Source organism: Barbus barbus (genome assembly GCF_936440315.1).
Source record: "Barbus barbus genome assembly, chromosome: 18".
In the NCBI taxonomy this organism is placed as follows: domain Eukaryota; kingdom Metazoa; phylum Chordata; class Actinopteri; order Cypriniformes; family Cyprinidae; genus Barbus; species Barbus barbus.
The window spans coordinates 29,215,731-29,233,821 of record NC_136746.1 but is presented as its reverse complement, the minus strand read 5'-3'; the positions used below and the strand labels follow the sequence as shown (position 1 = coordinate 29,233,821).

General features: G+C 36.3%; 1 protein-coding gene across 1 annotated transcript in view; it reads left to right on the top strand.

The window, feature by feature from the left end:
• The window catches only part of LOC306883857 (lysosomal-trafficking regulator-like), a 90,783-nt gene that overhangs the window by 39,307 nt on the left and 33,385 nt on the right, over window positions 1-18,091 (top strand). The window contains exons 12-26 of the mRNA XM_079439345.1: window positions 879-1,245; window positions 1,578-1,734; window positions 2,295-2,468; window positions 2,594-2,754; window positions 3,786-3,976; window positions 5,201-5,449; window positions 7,268-7,441; window positions 9,042-9,191; window positions 9,285-9,422; window positions 9,897-10,095; window positions 10,871-11,026; window positions 12,681-13,290; window positions 14,575-14,755; window positions 16,489-16,658; window positions 17,636-17,866. Of these exons, the coding sequence (XP_079295471.1) occupies window positions 879-1,245; window positions 1,578-1,734; window positions 2,295-2,468; window positions 2,594-2,754; window positions 3,786-3,976; window positions 5,201-5,449; window positions 7,268-7,441; window positions 9,042-9,191; window positions 9,285-9,422; window positions 9,897-10,095; window positions 10,871-11,026; window positions 12,681-13,290; window positions 14,575-14,755; window positions 16,489-16,658; window positions 17,636-17,866 (3,308 nt within the window). The remainder of the gene's footprint in view (window positions 1-878; window positions 1,246-1,577; window positions 1,735-2,294; window positions 2,469-2,593; window positions 2,755-3,785; window positions 3,977-5,200; window positions 5,450-7,267; window positions 7,442-9,041; window positions 9,192-9,284; window positions 9,423-9,896; window positions 10,096-10,870; window positions 11,027-12,680; window positions 13,291-14,574; window positions 14,756-16,488; window positions 16,659-17,635; window positions 17,867-18,091) is intronic.

Below are 18,091 nucleotides of genomic sequence, written 5' to 3'. Positions count from 1 at the left end.
TTTTTTTTTGTCTTTATTATAACACAGACAATATATACAATAATTTTAATCAATTTCAACAGTGTTTTATGTAATTCCAAAAGGTTTCCTTTAAAATGATACCAAACGTTTGTATATACACCTCTGCATGTGGGCATGGGAAGCTTTTTAATTTGGGTAGGCCAAATGCAGGCGGAATTCCCCAAAATAGCCCGCAGAGTGGAAAGTGTTAATGTACTTTAAAATGTACAAAAGTTAGTTTTTTTCCCCAATTGTTCATTTGTCTTTTTTTTGTTTTTTTTTAGTATCGCAATAAATATTGTACCGTGGACTTCATATTATATGAAGAGATATTATCATATTGTGAGATTTTGATATCGATGCATCCCCCAAAAAAATATAATAATAAAAATTAAAAAAATATATATACACACACACACACACATAGTATATAGAGCAAATATATGTAGTGCCTGCATCTGAGTAACAAATAAACTATGTGCATATTAACAGACAAGATGTTCATATTTAAAAGCCCATCAGTCAGTAAGCGACAGGAAATGGAAATGCTGGTTTGTACTCATTTACTGAGGAGTCTGCTGCGGTACGGCCAACTGCATGCATTGCAGTACTGGCCAAATCTTCCAACTGAACGATAGCTAAGGTTTATCCAAAACAGTCAGTAGGTTTGTCAGTATGTACCTTTTATGGAAAAAAGCCACTAAAAGTTGGTAAATAAAGTGCTAAAGCCGAGCTCGTGTGTGTGTGTTTGTGGCGGTCAATGTGGATATTGTGGAAACCCTGATATGAATAAAACCTCAAATTTTGCAAACTAAGCAAAAACCACTCATTTTCTTCTTGAAATGCAGAAATCTTTATTTTATTTCCATCATCCGTAGGAGATCTTGCTGAGAGGCTTGCTTCAGATTGTGGAGGCTAATGCAGACACAGAGCCGCTCTACTTCATGTCCTTTCCCATGATCCCTGGTGCAGGGGTCCCTGGCTTGAGCTCCTCCCCTGGGACGAGGCCTAATGGGACAGCTGGTGGTAAGGGTGGAGTAAACACTCTTTTAAGGGGTAAATTACCTCTGGGCCGTGGTGAAGCAGGCGTGAGCAGGCCCGCTCATCTGTGCAGCTCTCCCTGGCACACGGCACCCTTCCACCTGCCTCTGGTGGGACAGAACTGCTGGCCTCACATGGCGAGTGGCTTCAGTGCCTCACTGTGGGTACGAGCGGGGAAGGATGAGGACGGGCGTTACAAGAAGGGTAAGAAGAGCTTTATATATGTGTATAATGCAGATTAGTGTTTTTTTTTAGATTATAGTATTTATTAATATTTTGAATACTTTTAATTTTGTCATTTTGTGTATTCAGTTTTCATTTTAATTTTAGTAATATTGTTGTGATTTTTCAGTTGTAATTTTAATACTTGAACTTATTTTATTTGTTTTAGTTAGTTGCCAAGGCAACTTTTTTTTTCTTTTTTTTTTTTTTTTTAGCTTTATTTCAATTATGGACAATTTGTTTTAGCTTTAGTAATTTCAGTGCTTAAACTGTTTGAAACATTTTTGATGAGTTAGTTTGGCTGTGTGTTGCAGAAGAGGAGGCGTCTCTGGCAGAGGAGGCCCTGCATGGTCCTGCTCATGTCACGGAGCAGCAGACGGACAGATGCCTCCTCCATGTCCTCTCCATGGGCTCTAAGGCACTGATGCTTCAGGTGTGGGTGAACATCTCCACCGGAGCCTTTACCTTCAGGTGAGTGACGGGGCAAAAAGTGTAAAGTTGCACCAAGGACATTTTCCCCTCAAAAAGACTCCACTAAAGTGGATGACAGTGGTGTTTCAGGAGGCCAGTATATGTTCCACTGAAAAATGTCACTCAGCTATAACTCCATTCTTGTATAAAACAGCACTTTTAGACCATCTAATCAAGTTCTTATGGAAAAATTTACTTAATCGTGTTTTGGAAGGAAAATAGGTTGTGAATGCTGTTTTGAGATTCTGGCTTCTCTTTTCCGACATAACTAAAACATAAATTAAAAGTGAAATAAACATAAACCTAAAATAGTAATAAAAAAGTAAAAAAAAAAAAACTAATTCATTAAAAATTTGTTAAAAAAAAGAGACTTCTTGTTTCCAACATACTAACTGAAAAATAAACCGAAACTAAAGGAGATGTCATTGTATGTGCTCATGGAAAGATTATTTGTGCAAAGTTGGGATCTTCCTGCTGCTGACCATTTCCTTGCACAAGCCACAAAATGTAGATGTTTTCAGTGCTGTATTACTAAAGTGGCTCTTCATTTGTGAGTTCAGGATCTGCATCGATCCAAACGATGAGATGAAGGCGGGTCTGCTGGCCCAGGCGGAGTCTGGAGACGGCGTGCTGATGGCAGGCATGTGGCAGCACTTGGCTCTCACGTACTCGCAGCAGCCCGAGGGCAAGAAGAACATCCACGGTCAGCTGACCCTCTGGGTGGGCGGCATTAGGTGAGTCTGCATCTGCAGTTGGTTGGTGGATGATTTAAAGGGACAGTTCAACCAGGGCTTACTGACATCAGTTCCTCATACAATCAGTATCATGTTTTAATCAAGCCTTCCTGTGCCACATACAGGAAGTGTGACGTCTCGCTACACTTCACTCTGCCCAGGAAGCCCAGTTTGTCATCAGACAGTAATAAGACCTACTGTATGCTTGGACACTATCAGCACCCCTCAGAGGAGCAGGCCAGCCCAAGTGCACTCTGGGATATGGGCACCCTGCTGCTCTTCAATGGTATGAAACCAGTTCCCATAAGATCTTCCCTACAGTGTTTTTATTTTTCATCAGAACAATCAGATTTTTTATTAAAATATAAAACTATTAAAAACATTTGTTAAATGAAAGACAGCTGAAACAGATTAGTGTAAATAACTTCAAATAAATATTTATATATAATATTTAAAATAAATAATAGAAAAAAGTGAAATGACAAAAGTATAGAAGTGATGTTGTTGGTAAAGTGGGATGTTCCTGCTGCTGGAGGTTTCTGTACGTGACCCACACATTCTCCACATTCCATCCACACAAAACACTTTTCTTAACAGAATAGCCGTTCTGTTGCTACTAATAGTTGTCATGAGACAACGGTTTTTATCAGGACAAACTTATTTTGAAAACGTTTTGTAAAATGGACAAAGAAAAAAATAAAAATAAAAAATAAAAAAAAGTGGCATCAATGAAACTATTAGAACTGTTAGAAACATTTGTTAATTGAAAAGAAGCGGAAATAAAATACAATATAAATAAACATTAGAGCAACAACTTTAAACAAAAATTACAAATGTTGGCTTTTCAGCTAAAAGAAATACGTTTACTTTAAATTGGTACACTAGCATTAATTACTGGAAGAAAAAAAACCTAAAATAAAAATAAATTAAGTCTAAATAGCAATATTAAAAAAAAAAATAACTGTGACAAAAGCACATTGTATCATTACTAAATAAAATGAAAAAGAAAACTAAAAATACATTTAAATACAACAATATATCTTAAAACATTTAAAAAAAAATTTTAATGATGTATTCATTTATTTTTTGATATTTATGTAAAAAATGCAGACACATTTAAATTAATCTAGGCATATTTTCCACCCTTACTGTATTTTCATTAAAACAGTACAGACGATTAATAATTTCATTTATATGCAATAATACAGTATATAGTAATAAACAGTCATATTTTTCCATATGTTAGGCTATATTTTTATAACATATTCATAAATGAAAAATGGCGTGCCGAAGTAAACGGGTTATTGGTTGTTTTAGGCTCCAGAATTGACACAGCGGAGGCGTTTTACCTGTATGCCAGCGGTCCTGACCTCACCTCCATCATGCCCTGCAAGTATGACAGGCCTCACGGGACACTGTCCAAGTACGTGACACAGGAGGGTCTTCAGTGTGAGCAGATACGAGAGCTCCTCATGAGGAATACAGACGTCGACATCGCACCTCTTATTGTGAGCCACTGCACCTATGAATATGAGTTTTTCATTTTTTTCCTGAATGTCACATTTTCCACCAGAAGGCTTTTATGCAGATGTATCTGGCAGTGACACAGTTTAATAGCTTGTTTATCTCCTTCACTGCCACTGAAAAGCTGGCTACATTATTTGTCCATTTGTACACCATTTCCTGCTTTAGTGGGACTTTTTTTGTGTGCAGTTTTACCCACTGACATCTTAATTACTGGTGATTTTACAAGTCTACACGCTGCTCTATTATAAAGCATTGTACATGTTTATCTAAAGAAACCTGTAAATAACATGCCCAGGTGATATTTCACCTCAAGATTAAAAGAATTGCTGTCAGCCTGATATATGAAAATCCCTTTTTTAAATGAAAGAGTTTATTGAACCTTAAACAATAAAATAAGAACAATTTTAGACAAAATATAATGTTTTAGGTTTTTTTTTGTTGTTGTTGAGTCATGTTTTGATACATCAGGCTAACACTAATATAGTGTGAAAAAACAGCTACATTTTATTCAGAGGCCCAGCCTGATAAAAATATGTAATTTGGTGCAGATGCTGATATTTATATGGCCAAAAATGTAATGTAAATCAATGAGATCTTTATAACAGTACAGCAGATACTTGCATAAAATGATGATAACTGCCAGCAGTCACTCTATATCTCCAATAATATGTTTTAGTAAAATGAGATTTAAATGCTCAAAACATAAAGTAATGCAATCCTTTGATGACTGAGAGATGAACAAACAAACGCTGCTCAAAAGCCTGATGATGTCTGGAGAATCAAGTAAAGTGAAGCGGCTTCAGTCCAGTAAGTGTTCATCTCGAAGTATTACTGAAGTTATCCTTGCGTTTAGTTAATAAAAATCAGTCAAGATTTGACAGCAAAAAGACGCGTGAAGCAGCAGCTGGAGCTTGACGTTTGTACAATTACACTAAAAGAGCTTTTACTGGGTAAAAACCTCTAAACTGTCAATCAGACGAGAGAAGACATGGAGTAGATTGTAGATGGCAGGATTAACAGCAAACTTTTGATCATATTGATCATTTACGTGCTTTAGAATGTCATGTATCAGATATGATACAGTAGGCTTTATAGAGTTAGTAATATATTTGCATAAAAAATGAAGCCTATGTTTTAGATTTTTCCACCGTGATATTATTTTTATGACAATTAAACAACACGTATGTGCATTTGTGTTTTCGCAGGAGAGTTTAGCAGTAGTTTATGCCCCCAGCACGCCGTCTCTCTACACAATATATGAGCCAGTGATCCGTCTGAAGGGTCAGGCCAAGTCAGCGGTGGCTTCCCAGCGGCCCTTCAGTGTCAAAGAGGCCCAGAGCTGCATCCTGGAGCCTCCTTTCCTCAGGACCATGATGCCCTGCCAGGCTCTCGGCCTACACAGCGTACTGCACAAGATCGGAGGCACCGGCACGTTTGTCTTCCTGTTCGCTCGGGTATGTGTTTGTCTGCGTATCTGTCACTAGTAGAGACCAGGAACGTGTGGAATGAGTTCATCTGTCACTGCACTTCTGCTTTACTGCGCACAAACACACAAAGCTCTTGTGTTTTGGCCAGATCGTTTAGTTGAACTCCTTTTATTGATGCTTTTCAACAGGAGAGATTTAAAAAAAAAAAAAAAAAAAAGACAAAACAATATTTGTTTCAACATGTTAACAGAGATATGAATGGGTAAAAGTATTTCTTACATTTTTTTAATTAAAAACATTATTCATTTGAATTTTATTGTTATTTTAGCACCATTGATATGCTATTATTATTTTATTATTTTATTATTATATTATTTAAATTATATTTTGTTTTCACTTTAATTTGAACGTTTTAGTACTTTTTTTGTCATTTATATTAGTTTTTTTTTTAAGTATGTCTATATAGTTTTTATAAATTACTTAGTTTTAAAATATTATCTATTTGTATTTTCATTATTTTAGCACCATTGATATTCTATTGTAGTTTTATTTTAAATTAATATTTTAAATTGTATTTTATTTTCATATTTTTGGTTTTCACTTTAATTTTAAAGTTTCAGTAATTTGTCATTTTTATTAGTTTTTCTAAGTATGTCTATGTAGTTTTTATAAATGACTTAGTTTGAGTCATTTTAGTACTCAAAAATGAGAAATCTTGCCTTTGCAACTAGCTGAAATAAAATAAGATGAAGTTTTTCTATATTTCATTTCACTAAACATCACATGTAAAAATACAGCAATTTTTACTGCATTTTTGTGAACTTTTGAATGCTGATTCATAAAAGCTCTGGTTGTATATGTTTGCTGTGCTTTTTAATCAAAGCATGTTTGAAAGTAGTGAAGGTAGTGAAGTCTTTCCTTCATTTTTCAATACACTTTTTTTTTTTTTTTTTTTTTCTGGAAATCTGATAATACTGTTCATTCAGCGGGCAAAATTGGATTTTGGTCTGCATGTTCTGGCATTCACATTCTCTCTCACACTGTGTTCCCTTCCCTCATATTATCCTTCAAATATCTCTTGACAGTCACGTCAAAGCCTCGCTTTGTGTTTCTCTCATTCTAACTTCCTCTCTCTCTCTCATTTCAGATCTGTCTGTCATAACAAAGACACAGAAGCAAATATTACTATTTTTAAATTAACATACACTACCGTTCAAAAGTTTGGGGTTAGTAAGAAAAATGTACAAAATTCAGCAAGGATGCATTAAATTGATCAAAAGTGGCAGACAATACAGGCATTTATTTGACAAAAGATTTCTTTCAAATACATACTGTTCTTTTGAACTTTCTTTTCAGCAAAGAATCATGAGATTTGTGGTGTTTACTCCATTATTTCGAGTAAGAAAAATGATTGGCATTATCTAAACCATGTATGTTGAAAAGCAACTACAAGTTTACAAGGGTGAACCATTCTGAATGAGACACAAATTGAGGAGCAGTGCTAATTAAAATGGCAACAGATGCTCTACTTTGGGTATGATGCCAAATAACTGACATTTATTAAATGCTGAAATAATTTAGTGCAGATGGATCTAGTTTAGTTTAGGTATTTTGGCGCACATCATGTTTGGTTTGCAGGCAGTACTATTAATCAAGTGTTGTTTGCTAAGGATTCCTGTGTTCTGTGTGTTATAACACTGTGATCCAGATTGTCTACATGAAAACACATTCACAGCCCACTTCATTCTCACTATGTGTTGTATTTCACGCATACAGTGATTTTAGCAGCAGGAACACTGAATCACATTGCGCTATCTCTTTCTGTCTGTCTGTTGGTTCTTGTAGGCGGTGGAGTTGAGCGACTGTGAGAGAACTCAAGCTCTGGCGCTGCAGCTGCTGCTGTCTCTGGTTAAGAACAACCAGCATCGCACTCATGAGATGGAGTGTTACCACGGCTATTCCATGATTCACCAGGTTCTCATCAAGCCCAAGTGCATTGTGGGATACCACATTCTGAAGGTGAGTTTTAGCCTTTGTAAATTAGCCAAAAACCTTTCATTCTGTGATGATCTGGGTGACAATTTAAATTAAGCAGCAACATGAATATCATGATATTTTATTGTGCTTTTTATTTTGTCAAAGATTCATAAAATGGATTTATATTATACATCATAAAAAAACAGAAACGATATTAGTAACTATATCACCAGTGCCAGTATTTTAGTATCATTGAGATACCAGAATAGTTTTTGTAAACATTTTCAATTATATATATTTATATTATTTTATTTAGTTTTATTTGAAAGTTTTAGTAGTTTTATTGTATGTTTTTTGTTGTTTTTGCCATTTAAATTTTTTTTTGTAGTGTCTACATAATTTTTTATCAATTTTAATGTTAAATCAGTTCTTAAATTTAAAATAAACAAAACGAGAAATGTTGCTGTGGCAATTAGCTAAAACAAAATATTATTTTTAAAGTCCCCCTGTAGTCAAATATTTTATTCCTTAAAACTCATCTTTGATCATAAAAATTACATATTTAAATGTTTTTTTCTTGTGAAAATAATTTTCTCATGCCTTAAAATAGCTTGAATGTAACTCTACACCCTGGCTTCATTTACTATACTGATCTATGAATATGCAAATTAGCCCCGCCTCCACTCAGTCACACCAGCCAGCGCCTCCTGATCCACTGAACTGTAGTAAACGTGTGGGTTATAATGCAAGTTAGCGGTTCTAAATTTACATTAAACCACGGCTTCATGGGTTTTTTGCTCTAATTTATTTTTGGTTTTGTGCTGGTATTGGTATATTTTGCATGCTAGTGATAGGAATCTATCCCTTGACGTGATTGGCTGTTGAATTTTGTGATGTAGCAAACCGAAAGCTGTTTCAAACAGTGTTTCTGGGTCAGCCTATGGGAAACTACAGTTTTAAGGAGAAAATACTCCGTATTACTCAATTGTGTTGATTAATGGATTGGCACATGGTTTGTCTAAAAGCATATTAAAAACAATACATGGACAAATAAACAACATAAACTTTCACTACAGGGGGACTTTAAAATATTTTATTTTAGTTAACTTTTATGTGTTTTTTATATTTTCTGTTTTTCACTTAAATTTTTCTAAAGCTTTAGTCATTTTGTTATACATTTGTCATTTTTATTTTTTAAATGTCTGTATAGTTTGTATTAATTTTTATTTTTTACTTTGTTTTAATTTTTAGTATTAATATTTTATACTGTGATTTTTTTTTTTTATTTTTTTTATTTTTTTATTTAATAATATAACATTATAATTGTTATATTATTACATATTATAATTCATATTGAAATTTCAAGTGACATTTTTATGCATTTAGTTTTAGTTAACGGTAATAAACCTGTGTGCTTGTGCTGCTGTTGTTCTAAACAGTGCAGCCTGCTGGTTGTTACTGGTAATGGAGACTGACCGTGAGACTGCTTTGTCCCTCTCTCAGTATATTCTTGTTTTCTGAAGTGCATCAGCATCAGATTAATCAGTCTGAAAAATACTCACTTAGCCTTTTGAATACCACTGGAGTTTGATTTTAGGGTACAGCACAGCAAATATATGTCTGTGTGCATATGGTGTAACAGACGCTGTTGGACGGCTGCTGCAGCGGGTCAATCCTGACGATCGGAGAAGACGGACAGTTTCATCTGGATGCTGAATCCACTGTGGTGCTGCAAGATCTCAGACTGCTGTCTGAAATACTGCTGGACTGGAAGATATGGGCCAAAGCGCAGGTACACACTCTCATTTGAATGAGAACATATATTGTATAAATTGGGTTATTTTTATAGAGAGCTAGCTGTGACAGCTGTGTGTGTGTGTGATAGTGTGGCGTGTGGGAGACGCTGCTGACTGCTTTAGAGATCCTCATCCGGGTGCATCATCCTCAGCAGATGTTCAACATTCAGCAGCTCCTCAAGGCCCAGGTGGTTCATCGCTTCCTGCTTGCCTGCCAGGTGCTTCAGGTGAGACGTTCTCTACATGGACAAACACATGAGGTCTTGTTTTCTGTCAGCTGTCCTTAAGAATCAACTGGTGATGCTCCGAAATTTTGGCAGCTGAAAATATTCAACTGGAAATGAATGTTCAGTTTTGGCCAAAACAGTTTTGGTGTTCCTACCGTCCAGTTATTCCAATAAGCTATGTTCTGTGTTATTTTTAATATGAAACAAAGTCTCAGTTTTCAAATTCTGCAGTTTTTTTGATAAAGAAATTCGAACAATAATGCGGTTTGGATGCTCTTTATTGTGGTGTGACATTACTGTAGCCGCACCAGCAAGCGGTACGTTAACCGATCTTCTCTTTACTACTAGTTACTGCATGAAATAAACACGAACGAACACTTAAAGATATGCTGAAAGGAAAGAATGCAGGAACAAAGACCAGTCATAGTTCAGTGTGTGGGCCATTTTGTAACATCATCTTGATTATTCTCACAGGAGCATCGAGATGAGTACCTGACCTCCATCCCGCAGGTGGTCTGCCTCTCGTTTGTCAAAATCATCCAGGAGGTTTTGGGGTCTCCTCCGGACCTGGACCTGCTACAGCTGGTCTATAATTTCCTGTTGGCCGTTCACCCCCCCACCAACACTTACGTGTGCCACACGCCCACCAGCTTCTACTTCTCTTTGCACATCGGTGAGAAAACTTTCAAAAAACCTGTGTCTGATCAAGTCATGAAAGCAATAATTTCTGTCATCATTTGCATATTTTTTTTGCATATGACTTAATTACTTCTGTGGAACACAAAAGAAGATGATTAGCAGAATGTGCACGCTGCTTTTGTCTTCTTGATCCACAGAAGAGAAATTATACGGGTTTTAAAACAGGAAAAAAAAAATGTACCTTCATTTGTCTTTTTTTCTTAAATGGTTAATAAAAAGCATTTTTTTCATTTTAGTCATTTAGTCATTTTAGTTTATTTATACATTTCTTTATTTAATATTATGAAATGATGGCAAAACACACACACACACATAATATCTGTATATAATTATATATTTCTGTTTTATTTTACAGTTTTTGCTGTTATAGTTTATAATAACCCTGATGTTTGTGTGTTTTTTTTTTTTTTTTATTATTATAATTTTTTTGCCCTAAATTTTGTTCATTATATATAAAGATTGTATCAAACTGATGACATTTCTGGCCTTCTAATTGATATCAGATGTTGTTTCTAACCATATTTATAAGCTTTTTTAGCAATGCTGATATTATTCTGATAGTCTAAATAAAAAATGTGAAGGACACGTTTATGTTGAGAGATTTCTGAAAACTAAGCAGGTTAAACTGATTTCATTTTCATTTTATTGTTGCAGTAGTCTAGCATTGAGTTTACAGCTCATACTTCTTTGTTAGTAAGGTAGATTTGACAGTAAACGAGCATTTTAGTTAGTTTTTTTTTTCTCCTCAGATGGTAAGCTGTACCAAGAGAAGGTTCAGTCCATGATGTATCTGCGGCACTCCAGCAGTGGCGGCAAATCAGCCTGCAGCTCTTTGCTTTCACTCTCTCCCACCATCTTCACAGAGACGCCCCCCGCCGAAGTTATCGCATCACTGCCGCCCCGAGGTCAGCGCCACCTCCAGTCACATTAAAGCAGCAGACTTACAATCATTAACTCCCGGCCATCCTCTGAGGATAATGCGGTTATTCATGAGAAGGTCAAAATCCCAAAATAAATAAAAATCATGCTTACTCATTCTGTCGCACTTTATAAGCATTATTCACTGGAAATGTCCTTATATGACTGTATGCCACTGCTGCGCCTTATTAAGCTTAGAAACGCGTGACCTTTGACTAATACAAATCAATTGCAGCACAGACCTGCCAGTCAAGTCAAATTGATTTAATATAGCGGTTTTCACAATATACTTCATCTGAAAGCAGCTTTAGAGAAAATCATGATTTTAATCTTTATATTATCTTAATATCTTTATGCCTTATAAGCCAGGCTTCCATCCAAGGATTTTTTGGGGGTTTAGCCCATCAGTTTTTACTGATATAACTGATGGAAATGCCATTTATTGGTGCAGTTTCTCAAATGTACAAGTCTTGTTCAAGTCAACTTTAGTGCTTAAATGCTATGTTGATATTTAAAATGTTGCAAAAACTAGTTTGGAAACGCTTATTGTCAAGAAAAGGGGCTTTAATGCAAATAAATGTGGTGTCATGACAAAATTAACTTCAGCGTAGTGTTGCTCCCGTCAATGCGCCGTTACTCTTTAAAGATAAATACCTTGTTTGTAAAATAATTGTATTACTATTAGGGATGGGCATTTCAAGCAAAAGTAATATTCGAAAATCACTGGTAATTATTCAATTATTATTCGAAAATAGCACCCGTTCCCTGTATGCATGAACGTACGTCACGTTATTAGGCTAGTGTTACACACCCATAAACGGAGAGAGAAAGACCATTCACGCTTTTAATCTGTATGATAACAAACTGTTTAATTTATTTAAAGATAGGCTATCTTAACATGCTGAAACATATTAATATAATTAACGTAACAGAATGACAGCACGTATTAACATAGCATCCATCCATTACCATAAATCAACTGCTCATGAGGTATGAAACTGCTCCAAAAATATATTCCAATACTTTCTCTCGCAAATATATCGTTGGGCAATTATACTGTACATTAACTGCTGGCATCAGTGAGCCGTTATTAATATGCGGGGCATTGAAACCGCTTTTGAATGCGCATGTGCACGACCGTTTTACTTTCACTTTGGAGATTCGCGATCACGTTTTTACTATGGAGCGGCAGTACTTACCACGCATTTTACAAGATTAGATTTTTGTCAGTGGTGCTCAGGATCTACAAATCATTTGCCATCGTCCTACTCTGTAAGTGAAACTGCATGTACTGTAATGTAACAGGCTATCGCTAGCATGCGGCTAACCATATGTCCCTTTAGTGGCTCCGTAGAACGTGTGATTCGTTTTCTGTGCCTTTCCCAGTACAGATTCAGCACACCTCTAACCTGGTCGGGGATATTTGTGGACCGCACAGAATTCTTATTTGACATCGTTCTTAGTTGTATAAAGAACTGGGCAATAATATATTTAATGTTTGGCAATGATATAAAAAATGTTCAGCAGAGAAAGAACAGCTCACACTTTGTGAAAAGAGAGCAATTGAAGAGGCAAATCAGAGCATCAAAAGACTTGTTTTGAACACTTGTCTTGAACAAATGTTGTGTGTTTGTCCCACAGTGCGCCACACTTCCTCCCCTGAGCATGGTGATGAAGATCTGTCACTGCGGCCCCCAAGCATTGGCCCGTCTCCGCACACTTCTCCAGGCCTGACGCCCCGTCTGACCCATGGGAGCGTGATGGGGACCGCCGAGTCTGAGGAGGGGACAACCCTGAGTACCCAGCAGGCCCTGGGCAGCACAGAGACCCTGAAGCGAGCAGGAGACGAGCAGCTCCTCAGCAGCTGTGAGTCTGCAAAGACCATATGTGACTCTCAGAATGTGGGTGGCGATGAGGAGAGCAGCGTCACGGGAAACCGAACGCCTTCCATCAGTGTAGAGGAGGAGCATGATGGCCCAGTGGGCAGCCCGGTGGACTCTGAGGACCATTTCGATTGGACCAGCGAGGAAGCGCCACGCCGACCAGACAGCCTGAAGGGAATCCAGTCCTTCCAGAGGAGCCACAGTAACCTGGCCAGTCTGGGTTTGGCTTTTCCCGCACAGAACGGTTCTCTGACTATCGCTCGCTGGCCCACCGTGGCTGACCGTGCTGCTCCACCGGACGACTGGGAAAGTTACACCTACTCACCCGGGTATGACAGGCACAGCAAGGTGGACTCCAGTAATGACAGGTACTCTGAAAATACCAGATGATTTGATATTGTTGGAAATTCTTGCATTTTCCATGCAAAGAGAGAAAAATTGTAACCAACATTGTAAACACGATAAAACTAAAGTACATCCGAGTGAAACGGATTATCGAGAAAGAAAAATGTGGGATGGGACCTTGGTTCTCTGCATCGTTTGTTGATTTGATGTTGAAATGTGGGTGTGGCATTCAAAAGTGTCAGATGAGTGTGAGCCTGCAGAGGCGGAGTTTAAGCGCAGTAAATTATTTGAGAAGTCTGATTTATGACATTTTGATTAACAGAAAATGTCTTGTGTTATTAGTAATTATGATCAAGCCACATGAGAAGTCGTCATTAACCAATATATATATATATATTTTATATATTCATATTGTTGTGATTAATAGTTAATTATTTCACTTTAGTGTAGGGCTGTGCAAATAATCGAATGCTATTATCATGTGCATCTCATCAGTAAAGCCAGTTCTATGATTAGTAATGAATCTCCATCACGTGCTTTCAGATGGAGCAGCGTTTTCTACACAGAGCTGTAGTTCACTGACAAGCTACGCAATATCGCGTTCATTATCGCAGGCGATACATCGCCGTAGCTTGTCAGTGAACTACCGCTCTGTGTATTAAATGCCGCTCCATCTGAAGCACGTGATGGAGTTTAGCCTTTTTCAAATGCGTTGTATAATGTTTAATTGTTCTAGATGTGCGTAATATATCTTTTAAATTCTGTGCGATGAATAACACTCTTTAATTATGCTAATTCCTGCCTCTGAGATTTGGAGATGAATGACTTGTAATATTAGCCTTCATTTATAAGTTACATCATCTCTTTAATGTGCTCTTTCAGTCAACAGTTTCTGGGTAATTGCCTCCTGTCTTTGTCATTGCCTTTCCTGCACTAAAGATATATCCCATCTACTGTATAATCACTTAAACTCATTAAATGTTAACAACTTTAAACTCGAGCTCCTATCCGCAAACCATATTTCGGCTTTACAAATGTGTCTGAGCTGTCATTGCTGCTCTTGTGGGGAAACACTTTGCCTTTTTAGTCTATCAAATATTGATTTCCCTTTTGTTTGTACTGATATCACAGTACGAGTAATTTCTGTCATGGGAACATTGTAGTTATTTTTGTGACAATTCAATGAAAAAAAAGGTTTGTATTTTGCATGCTGAGTGTTTTGGCTGACAGGCTCTGAGTCACAGCTGAAGATCTGCTGTTTTTCCTCTTTGCAGTGATGATTCATGTGTGTTTTCTGGATCATTCAGGTCCAGTGCTGAAGACTGTCTGGTTCTGATCTGCTGTGGTCTGTACGATCTGCTGAGAGGAGTTCTGCTCCTGCTGCCGGACCTCTTGCTGGAGGAGGTGATGGACAAACTCGTCCAGCCGGAGGCTCTTCTTGTCCTGGTCAACCATTCTTCTCCTCTCATACAGCAGGGCGTCATGAAGGTCCGCTCGCATTTAGTTGTCTTTGGGTATTTGACAAATGAACATGGCTGCCTTTTTTTTTTTTCACTAGTTCATCTTTAAAGGTCTTGCAGTGTGACAAATGTTTTTGAAAATACAAATACTCCACAAAGTCTCTGTTTATATGAGCTCATGAAGATCACACCACAGTACATTTCAGGGTATTAAACTGTTTGGCATGTTGTTTCCAACAATTAGACTCTCATGTGCTGCCTCCATACAAATATCTTATTTTATGCTTTTTAATGTGGACTGAAGGACACCACATTGGGAATGAATGTGGTGTCCTTCAATGAACATGGGATTACTTCCATAAAACAGTTCAAATGTACTTAAAGGGGACATCAGATGCCCATTTTCCACAAGTTGGTATGATTCTTTAGAGTCTTCATGAAAAGTCTATAGCATACTTTGGTTAAAATTTCTCAATGGTAGTGTAAAACAACACTCCTTTTACCTTGTCAAAAGCAGCTCTGTTCACAACAACCCGTTTCAGTGCGTGTCCCTTTAAATGCCCCTCTCTTCCATGGGGTGACGAGCCGTTCTCATGAGACTGTAAACTTTTGCCGCATTTAGCCTCAGAACTTGCTAACTAGTACATTATTAGGAAAGGCGATTTGCAAAGATTCATAAAAAACCCTTATACTCACTTCTTTTGTAGGTGAAGCTGGATCAGGAATGATTCACATGAACATAGATGCATTTAGGTAGATTGGGGGTGCATTCCCTTCAGAAAAAAAGGTAATCCTCTGCGTCTTCAGCGGCTCAGATGTCGGGAGTAAATGACGACTGCTATGTACACTATTACATCCAACAACAATGACTCCTAAGCAATTGAGGAGTTTTTGTCTACACCTGCTCCAGCATCAAAACAATGGCGGACTGATGACCGCTCACTCAGGGCGGGTCTGTGATAAAACGCCAGTGTTAGTCAATAGTCATGGGAGGGGCCTGGGTCTGTGTGACGTACATCTGACCTGAGTCTGAGATTGGCTTGATTTGAGAAAAGCGTTGTTATATTAGGGGATTTAAAAAAAAAAAAAAAAAAGCACTGGGTGGATTTTTATCATTATAGGGTGGTTGGGTACACAAACTGCCAACACACATTTATGTTCAAACAACATGTAAAAGTGAATTTTGCATCTGATGACCCCTTTAATAGTAGTAGTTAAAACTTTCCCTCTTCTTAATTTGAAAAATATGTTATTACATTTAAATAATATTATTAATAATTGCTTATTTGGGGGTTCTTAATTGCAAAAAAGATTTTGTGAGTCACTTCACAGAATTAATTTAGTGAGGACAAAATATATATATTTTTTTTTTACATAGTATTAGTATTTTTAGGAGAATACATAAATTCATGACTTTTTTTTTTTTAATAGACCCCTTGAAATTTCAAAAAAATTAAACCCAATTGGAGTAGATAATTTAATGTTTATGGGCAAATGACAAAAATATAACACATAACGGTTTTCTTTAGGACAATAAAATGACTGGCCTTTTCACTATCTCTCTATCCATAACTGTTTATCACATCTGCTGCTTTGGTTTGTTTATTTAAGCTGATATGAAAATTGTTTGTTAGTTGATTCACAAGTTTTATTGACCACTCTGGTAAGAGGGGAGCTTGAGTAATGGGTTTAATTTATTCATTTTTTATGTATTATCTCATACATGCATTGATACACAAACATGTATGTTTATTCATGTAGCTCCTGGACGCCTACTTTAGCCGCGCTCAGAAAGAGCAGAAGGAGAAGTTCCTGAAGAATCATGGGTTTTCACTGCTGGCCAATCAACTGTACCTGCACCAGGGTTCACAGGGTCTGCTGGAGTGTTTCCTGGAAATGCTGTTCGGACGACCAGTCGGGATCGAGGAAGAGTGAGTATGCCAACAATTTTGTTTATCTGTTTGTTATTAAAATTAATAGTATTATTGTTTTTAAAAATAATAGTGTATATATATATATATATATATATATATATATATATATATATATATATATATATATATATATATATATATATATATATATAATACAGTATGATGATATTTGTAATAATGTATAAAATTCTAATATGATTATTTTAACAAAAATTATTTTATAAAAATAACTCTTATTTTGATAAACAAACAAACAGATATTTGTTAAGTGAAATAAAATAACTGTTACCTGAAATAAAAATATAAACTTTTTTTAGTTAGTTGCCAAGGCAATATTTCTAATTTTCATAAAGTTGAAGTAATAAAATGACCAAAAAAAAAAAAAAAAAAAAAAAAATATATATATATATATATATATATATATATATATATATATATATATATATATATATATATATATAAAACATATATTTTAGAAAACAAAAACTAATAACAACAAAAACAAGCAAAATTATTAAACATCAAAATATTAGTAAATACTACAATGGTACATTAAGGATGCAAAAATAACATACTATATATTGTAGTCAAGAGTCACCTTTATTTACATAGTGCTTTATGCAATACAGATTGTTTCAAAGCAGCTTTACAGTGTTAAACAAGAAAATAGTGATTCAATGATACAACCCAAATTAAATTCTGCTGTAAAGCAGCTCTAAAAAGACAATAGTAAACAATTATTATTCATTTGAAATTATGTAATGTTCAAATGTGTATGTGTGCTTATTTATTTAATTATGTATTTTAGTTTTGAAGACATTTACCTTTGTATTTTATTTTTTTACATTTCATGTTACTGCAATAAATTTTTGTGAGGAAACGCATTCAAGAACCTTCTGAATGATGTCTACTGAATGAAACTTTACCCAGCAGCATCCTTATCAATAACAGCCAGCATTGCTCTCTTCTCTCAGTCTGGATCTGGAGGATATGGAGAACATCTCCCCGTTCAGGAAGCGCTGTATCATCCCTGTGCTGGGTCTGCTGGAGAACTCTCTGTACGAGAACTCGCTCGTGCACAACGGCCTGTGTCTGCTGCTACAGCTGTTCAACGCCTGCCCGAAGCTGGCCGACATCCTGCTAGACCACGGCTTACTCTACGTGCTCTTCAACACGCTGTCCACCCTCAACGGCCTGGAGAACGGGTAATGCACCATATTTGATGTCAGTAGCTACGTTTACATGGACACTTTTTGCCTCCATGATTCAAGACTCAAGATTTTTTATTTGTCACATACTCAATTATACAGAGTTTAACCAGCAGTGAAATGTAGGTCAGGTCCGCTCAAAGGACAGTGCAATTATAAAGTATACAAATATTAAGAAAAAGAAAAGTAGAAAAAAATAAAAGAATAAAATAAAATAAAAGA